The 8171-nt window shown below is 34.5% G+C and overlaps 1 protein-coding gene, 1 long non-coding RNA gene and 2 other non-coding genes across 5 annotated transcripts; 1 reads left to right on the forward strand and 3 right to left on the reverse strand.

Moving 5' to 3' along the window:
- Positions 1-771: 771 nt before the first annotated feature.
- On the reverse strand, positions 772-5113 carry LOC108112779. Of its 2 annotated transcripts, none has more exons than XR_001772676.2 (17): positions 5020-5113; positions 4742-4836; positions 4262-4306; positions 3995-4065; positions 3746-3795; positions 3494-3545; positions 3251-3306; positions 2990-3059; positions 2763-2809; positions 2530-2588; positions 2289-2342; positions 2050-2105; positions 1788-1864; positions 1548-1605; positions 1302-1367; positions 1055-1112; positions 772-875 (listed from the first exon to the last, which is right to left on the reverse strand). It is a non-coding gene; the product is annotated as an uncharacterized LOC108112779 (long non-coding RNA). The 2 variants fall into 2 exon arrangements; XR_001772675.2 differs by having other exon boundaries at positions 4737-4836.
- On the reverse strand, positions 1178-1262 carry LOC121530539. Its single transcript, XR_005993985.1, has one exon. It is a non-coding gene; the product is annotated as a small nucleolar RNA R38 (small nucleolar RNA).
- Positions 2413-2496, reverse strand: LOC121530538. Its single transcript, XR_005993984.1, has one exon. It is a non-coding gene; the product is annotated as a small nucleolar RNA R38 (small nucleolar RNA).
- Positions 5114-5310: 197 nt separating the features above from the next.
- Positions 5311-7979, forward strand: LOC108112188 (cytoplasmic phosphatidylinositol transfer protein 1). The gene is made up of 7 exons (XM_017222000.2): positions 5311-5460; positions 5530-5678; positions 5743-5831; positions 6853-6860; positions 6917-6988; positions 7044-7173; positions 7234-7979. The coding sequence occupies exons 1-7, from the start codon at positions 5410-5412 to the stop codon at positions 7563-7565; spliced, it is 831 nt and encodes a 276-aa protein (XP_017077489.1). The 5' UTR covers positions 5311-5409; the 3' UTR covers positions 7566-7979.
- The last annotated feature ends 192 nt before the right edge of the window (positions 7980-8171 follow it).

Below are 8171 nucleotides of genomic sequence, written 5' to 3' on the forward strand. Positions count from 1 at the left end.
GTAAAATCGTCATTGATGTTAAAAATGACTTGGCCTGATTTGTCCCACTTCAGAAACGGGGAGCCCATCTTTTTCGATTAGCTATAGTTTCAAGCGATCTGAGTAGAAGAGGAGCAGTAGCAGGTTGAAACCGCAAATCAAATGATTACAAAACTTTATAAATGTTGTCTAGTAGAAGTGAACATTTTATATCGAAATCTAAACTAGACTCTAGCCATCTATTAGCCATAATAACCCAGCCATTCTAGTTGTGCTTTCCATTAAATGTTTCAGTGTGCCATCGGCATGCACCCACACTCGAAGAAAAACCTTCTAAGCATTTGATAGCGTTGGAAACGGGAATCGAGTTGAGACGATCATAACTTAGTATCGACTACAGGCCCAATCTGGCCTAAGTAATGATTTTGTTGTGCAACAAGCAATTGGTTTTTTGAACGTGTATACCCCTGCCCTCTCCTAATCCAACAACAATACGATATATGAATCTACATATATATATATATATTTACAATGATAAAGAGTGTAAGGCCACGGCCAAGCAAATACATATGTAACGTGTATTTAAACAACGTACACTTATATTTACATGTTTACATATATACATATATATATATGGACATCCAAAGCAAAGTATATACACATATAGGACTCAACATTTACAAATTGAATATTCTTATATGCAGGCAGGCAGAGCACTGCAAGTATCTCCCGGCTAACTGAAGCGAATGAATGTCTATACATAATTTGAAATGCAAAATAAAATATATCACGTTATATTAAACAAAATATTGTGTATTTTTATTCATCGATTTGCTCTTATCAGTTTTATTTTTAGAATTATTTGCTGGTTGTCTTCTTTGCAATTTGTGGCATATCTGCAAGAAATGATAAGATAGAAAGTTAGTTTGAGTGTGGGATTGTTAATCATATGGATGAAAATGAAAATGACGGATCAGTCACGTGAATTATCGACATAGAGATTCAGCTATATGCTTGTCTAGGTCTTCATCATGGAATAAATGATAAGCTTGCCTAGAAATTTAGAAATACCTACCACAACTCGGCTGAATCATAAAAGCCAAATATACACAAGGTTGATGTTGTTTTATTATCTGAAAGGAAATTAATAACTTGGAATTACTACAAATTCAGAGTTCTTAATAATCATAAAATAAGCGGATTTGTCAGCTTATTTTATCATCAATTATTTTTATGACAGGGATAACTGTTTGGCTTAAACAAAGTGTTCATCACAGAGATTTCGTTTCAACTATTGGAGATAACCAAAAACGATTTCTTACCTTTTTTTTTTGCTACATTCTTCGCAGATCGGATAGATCACATGTTAACACCATTTCCATAAGACCCTTAATATAGAAAGGAAATATTGTTTAGTATAAATTCAGATTATGTATCTCTACCTATTAAGAAATCTGTCAAAGTCAGTCGAAAAAAGTTAGCAACACACGTGAATTCAGGTATATGCTTGTCTATTGGTTTGTCATCAGAAAGTGTTTGAAAATTAAACAATTTAATTGAGTACACACCTTTTATAAGCCTAGTTAACATTTAATTATATGCCCTGGTAATTCCACAGTTCTGTTTCTGAAAGATAGAAAAGAACATAGCTTTAATAAATGCACTTAGAAAAGTTTTCAAAAACTTTAAAGCATTTATTTATCAGTAAATTTATCCAATCGACATCATTTCTCCGACTGGGGCGGTATACGAAATCATCACAAAAATAAAACTATTAACATTTTTATTTAAAAGTAGACATAACTTACAGCATTTTGATGCAGTCTTTAATCGGTTTGATGACTTTCCAATATGGAATCCTTGATGCTACAAACATTAAGTACATCTGCAAGGTTAAATATCTTGAATTAATACATGAGGCCTTAAGACAACATAATACAAGAAGAAAACTTTGTATAAAAGTGTTTTATCAGTGCGTTTAACCAATCGACATCATTTCTCCGACTGGGGCGGTATACTAAGTCATCACAAAAAACCTTAAGCTAAAATTGTGGTGAAAAGTAAACTTACCTTAGCTTCTTTTTAAGTCATTGTCTTCTATTGATTACTGGGGTTTGTCTAAGTACCTAAAAATAATAAAAACATATTATTAGTAAAATGATAAATAACATTAACAACAAATGGTTTAACAGTTAATTTGTCAGCTTGTTGTATCATCAATTATTCTTATGACAGGGATAAGTGTTTGGCTTGAATAAGGTGTTCATCACAAAAGCGAAATCTTGATTGGGAAAAAACTAGAGACTGACCTTTATCGATCAGCCATATCCTTCTGCAGCTTGGTCAATATGTAATTTTGATATCTGAAAGAATAAAAACCTTACTTAATACAAAAAGAACAAAGAAAAATATAGTAAATAATACGACTTTCATATATGTATCAGCTTATTTTATCATCAATTATTTTTATGACAGGGATAACTGTTTGGCTTAAATAAGGTGTTCATCATGCCATATAAGAAAGTCTTTTGTTTCTTTTATGATGCTTACCATTTTTTTTGGGACTGAATTAGTAATAAATTTTATGAACCCAATTCTTCCAGTTGTATCTGCAAAAATAAAATATACAATATTTTTTAATTTGGTTTTCAAATTTAAAAAAGTAATATATATTTTCTTAGCTCAGTCGGGTGAAAATCAACATGATTGTTCGGTTATATGCTTGTCTATTGGTTTGTCAGCATAGAAAATATATTCAAATTTCGAAAAGAAGAATTACTCACCATTAAACTACGAAGACGAAGGGAATAAAGAATGAGATATTCAGAATCTGAAATTGAAAAATTGAGTTTATAAAAATATTCTTTCGAAGTAGATTTTATCACAAATAGTTAAGTTGAAAAATCAGTTTAAAAATCCAATCGTCAAGGTTCTTACGACTGGGGCGGTATACTTAACATCATAGAAGGTTCTTTCAATAGATCATAAATATTTTTTTCATTTAACGTACCTATGCTGATCTCCAAGCTGTGAAGTTTTTTAGATTCGGCAGCCACAACTATTCATTTTAATACAGATTTCTGGAAAAGTAAGAAAAAATATTGCTTAGAAAATATTGCTGGGAATGAAACAAGTTTTTGTATGAGTGAAGTCAGCAGTTAATTTTTGCGTTGGATATGGAACAGTTTTCTTCATAGAATATCAAAGCGAGCTGGGTAAATGTTTCATCATACTAATAACAGAAATTTGTATTAATTTGCTTTTTACATACCTTATAGTTCAGAGCTTGTGGTCAGCATTTCTTAGCCTTCCTTTGGAGTCCATCATCTATGAATATAAGAGAACATATAACGAATTACTAAATTTGTACATCCTTGATTATCCACTCTTGAATGTATAGGTATGCCTCAGTTGCTAAGGTGAAAGTTGTCATCAGAGGTTTTCAAGAGTAGCAAATAATAAAAATCATCATATTCAAGTATCTTTATTTGATTTGAACCAATTAAATACACACCTATATAGAACTCCAAAAAGGTAGTTGATGACATGTTCAATTTAGTTGGTATCTGCAAATGCATTAAAGAAAGGATTGGTTAAACAACGTTTTGAAAAAAAACTACATTTATTGGCGTATGAAATATGTCAGCAATTTATATTTTGCGTTGGATATGGAACAGTTTTCTTCATAGAAAATCAAAGCGAGCTGGGTAAATGTTTCATCATACGTAAAAAATGCAATTTAATTGAAATTATGAAATTTAACTACCTGATTTTTGTTTATTGTGTAACCAATTCAACACCATTCTGCGCATTTTTCTGAAAATATAAGACAGATATTTATAACATTAATTTTTAAGGTAACTAAGAATATTAAGTGTAATATTAACTAAGTCAGCAGGTAATTTTTGCGTTGGATATGGAACAGTTCTCTTCATAGAATTATCAAAGCGAGCTGGGTAAATGTTTCATCATACTGTTATAGACTTAATCACATAAAATAAAGTAATATATTTACCTGATCTTTATCATTGCTCGGGAATTCAGAAAGCACTGAATATGTCTTGCTTTCCCTTCGCGTCCGTCGGTCTGCAAAACAGAAAAAGCAAACAACATTTAAAAAAGATACTTTTATAGATTTTTGGTGAAACTTCAGCATTTTTAATTTTACATCAGTTTCAAAGGTGTAAGTTTTCATCAGCGACTTTCAAGAGTAGCAAATAATAATTGATCATCAGGGTATAATTTGATTTCTACTTGAGTACATAAGATATAATATACACACCTATGCCGAGGTCCATTCTACGAAGTTAACTCTTCAAAAGTATCTCTGTAAATAGAAATATTTATATTTTAGTAAAAATATTAATAGAATAAGCACTGCTTATGCTTTCAATTAAGTCAGCAGTTTATTTTTGCGTTGGATATGGAACAGTTCTCTTCATTGTATATCAAAGCGAGCTGGGTAAATGTTTCATCATACAATTATGGGATATTTCAAGAAACAATAGTTTACAAAGTTTATTTGTACGGCCACCACATGGGTTGAAAATCACATTTTCCTACGTTAAAGCGGGCTGTTAATTTGCACTTTGTAAAATCAGCGTTCAAGTACATCCAACCGACTACTGGTTGAAATGCTTTTTTAACTGTTATTATGATATGATAAAAATGCCCAAAAAAACGATTGATTTCAGCACATTTGTAATAAAAACTATTGTTTAGTGAAATTTTGGTGTTCTCTTCCAGTCGAAACTAACCTTACTTTTTCAACACGTGGGATTTGTCTACCAAAAACCGATATAAAAACGTTTTTCCACTTCATTTTAATGTAGATAGTTGCTGCTACCGCGTGGCATTCTGTAAATTAAAAGTACACTTATGAGTATATTGTAATTTAATCACTCAAACAGCCGGCAACGTGTTGCTTTAGGACTTCAGTTTAGAGAACCAATCAACACGTCTTTTCAGACTGGGGCGGTACGAATATTATCATCATGTAAAGCAATCACATTTATTTTCTTAAATCCAGCACTAACTTACCATTTTGTTTAATTTTAGTTGAGAATGCGAAGAGAAAACTCGACTGGCCATTTTGAATGAAAAATTAAAGTGAAAGAATGCACGTGGCGATGTGACCGTACATGAAGGTTTCAAAATTCCCAGATTTATCGATTACCAGTGATCGGTTGTTGAATTGGCTAAATAAGAATTCTACCAAGGTTATCCACCATTATAGGCTTATCAAAGTTTTCGACCATCAGTATTGTACTATTCGAAATGATTTCACGTATTCAAAGGATCGTTAGCTGGCCACACTACATATTTGTTGTTGGTTGCCGTTGCGTGTGGTGGTGGTCGCGTGTGTCTCGCTTTGCGTAACGTTTTAAATTTTGATTTGGATTTTCTCCGGTTGCCGCATCCGCCAAAGAAATGGTGCTGACCAAGGAATACCGCGTGTGCATGCCGCTCACCGTGGAGGAGGTGAGTGCCCGGCTTTATTCGACGTCATAAAATAGTTTCAATTAAAAGTTTTCTCTCATAATTTTGCAGTACAAAATTGGACAGCTTTACATGATAGCGCGCCATAGCCTGGAACAGTCGGAGGAAGGCGAAGGTGTCGAAGTGGTGGAGAATAAACCGTGCGAGGATCCCGTCCACGGCAAGGGTCAGTACACGGAAAAGCACATCCACTTGTCTAAGTGAGTAGGCCACAATATGCTAATCGGTCCAAGAATAATCTACTAAAGAAAATTTCATACTTAGCCGACTTCCCTACTGGATACAGGCCATTTGCCCGCGCGTCTTCTATGTGATAGAGAAGTCCTGGAACTATTATCCCTACACGCTAACAGGTGAGCAGTAACAGCAACCCACCACCACCTACTGCGCATCCCAGTCTATTTTTAACCTAATTGTGTATTCTGGAGGCGGGGAATCCTCTCCTCCGTCTTACCGTAGCCATATGGGAACGTATTTGGAACATCATGTGTTTCTGTGTGCTAGCGAGAATTCCGCGTTATCATCTGACCATCATCAAAAAATAGTGGGGGTACGTCTGCCGATAAAGGCACCATTAAACGCACACCTGTTCTCCCCGCCGGTACGTCATCGATTTGGCTTTCACGGAGATCGAATACAGAGCTCCGTGGCATGCTCCTCCAATCTGCGTTCGGCAATTTGTTAACAACTGACACTATTCCCATTGCATAGGCTGATAAAAACTGATTACATGGAGCCTAATGCACTTGATAAAGTTTCATATACTTCATGATAATTGTTCAAGCTTTGGGTCGTTGACTTTGAGTCTAAAGGGATTTCGTTCAAAGCTACGATTCTGTTTATTAAACAAATGGAAATTGCACTTTAAGTGTGTATGCATGTTAAAAATATACATTTTAAAAGCCGCTAATGAAATTACCAGGTAGTCTGGGAACATTTTCAGCTATGTATATAGCACTCAGTGTTTATAACTGAACGATTGATTGTTTATCAAAATTGTTTAGATATCAGATCAATAGAAATATTTATTGGGCTTTAATTCAATTCCTTTAAATCAACACATTTGAAATTTAAAATAAATACCAATGTTTATCAATGCTTTGATATCGTATAACTACAAATCTTTTGACATATCTAAATGGCTTTTTTGTTGGTTCACTCCTTGGGGTGCTGTACTTTAAAGCGAATAAAAACGAAATATAATGACTCCCTTTATATAACAGACCTATGGGTACGGTATAACTTTTTGCCCAAATTATCCCATTAGGCCCACTTGTGCTATATTTGTTGAGCTGGCTTATTGATTTATTTTTGATTCTTTGTTATAATTTCATGTGCTGTAATTGGACCCTAATTGGATGAAACTTTTAATAGAATACACGGTAATTGTATGGCATCTATTTTGGTTGTCCTTCGCTAACCACTTATTTCGTTTCAGTGTTCCTTCATACCCAAGTTAAACGTGCTCATCAAAACTAAGTACGAGGACAATAATGGCAGCACAGAAAATGTAATAACTCGATGACACAAATTTGATTTTGACTAATAATGCTTATGATTGACAGTGTTTGGATCTCACTGAAGAAGAGCTAAAAGTTCGAACTGTGGATCATTTGGATATAGCTTTTGATGATGTCAGTGCCAAGCATTATAAGAAGGAGGAAGATCCCAAGTTTTACAAATCTGAAAAGACAAGTAATGTGATAGAACAATAATTATAATACTTATAAATATTAAATTATGTTTTGTTTGCAGATCGCGGTCCACTGATTGAGGGATGGCGGGAGACGGACAAACCCATCATGTGCTCCTATAAGGTGGTCCATGCCAGCTTTGAGGTCTGGGGTCTGCAGACCAAAGTAGAGGACTTCATCCAGCGGGGGATTCGGGAGATTCTTTTACTGGGTCACCGCCAGGCTTTTGCTTGGGTGGACGAATGGCATGGCATGACCCTCGAGGATGTTCGAGCCTACGAGCGGCAAAAGCAGGCCGAGACCAATGAGAAAATTCACAACATCAGTGGTGGTGCAAATGAGGCGTCGGGTGATGCCGCCACTGAAGCAAATGAAGGTGGAGATATTGATTGAGAATTTAACTAATACTAAGAGAAGTGAAAGAGACAGAATGCAGGCAAATTGTACCTTCAAAGCCTCGCGGCAAGCTTAGAAAGTTTCATAGGAATTATCTTATTAACATACGCATATTTGTGTATATAGTATATCAATGTCGATGCATTTCACCGGTCCAAAGAAGCTCAGAGCTCTAGTAACTGCCTGCAGCGTTTAAGAGTACAATGCACAAGCACCTAGCTGGAAACTCGAAACCAAATAATTGTTACAAACCAGACCACGCAATTTTTAGTAAACTTTATATATACACATTGCACATACAAGCACACACCCTAGTGAACGGTTTGTGTTAACTATAATCCCTAGTTTAGCCCTCAACTAAATGTATATTTTGGTGTACAAATACAGACGATTAAACATATTAGAATCATATGACATGATTGTTAATTACTTTTTTTCTGCCACTGAGGCCATTAAAACGTTCGAATTTGTTTCTGTTCAGTGATTGACCAAATTATATGTAATTTGTATGCCAATGAACCAGGTAGTGGATGAAGATGAATCATTTTGCGCTTCACAGATTGGATTTATAAAGTGTATATCAATATCATACCACGTGAATCG

Source organism: Drosophila eugracilis, unplaced genomic scaffold (assembly GCF_018153835.1).
Source record: "Drosophila eugracilis isolate 14026-0451.02 unplaced genomic scaffold, ASM1815383v1 contig_90, whole genome shotgun sequence".
NCBI classification, from domain to species: domain Eukaryota; kingdom Metazoa; phylum Arthropoda; class Insecta; order Diptera; family Drosophilidae; genus Drosophila; species Drosophila eugracilis.

Bases quoted from the DNA above. Each gene is read 5' to 3' on its own strand.
- LOC108112188 (XM_017222000.2), top strand. From the start codon at position 5,410: ATGGTGCTGACCAAGGAATACCGCGTGTGCATGCCGCTCACCGTGGAG. The intron at 5,461-5,529 runs GTGAGTGCCCGG...ATAATTTTGCAG, and splicing joins TGCCGCTCACCGTGGAGGAG to TACAAAATTGGACAGCTTTA. The intron at 5,679-5,742 runs GTGAGTAGGCCA...TTTCATACTTAG, and splicing joins AAGCACATCCACTTGTCTAA to CCGACTTCCCTACTGGATAC.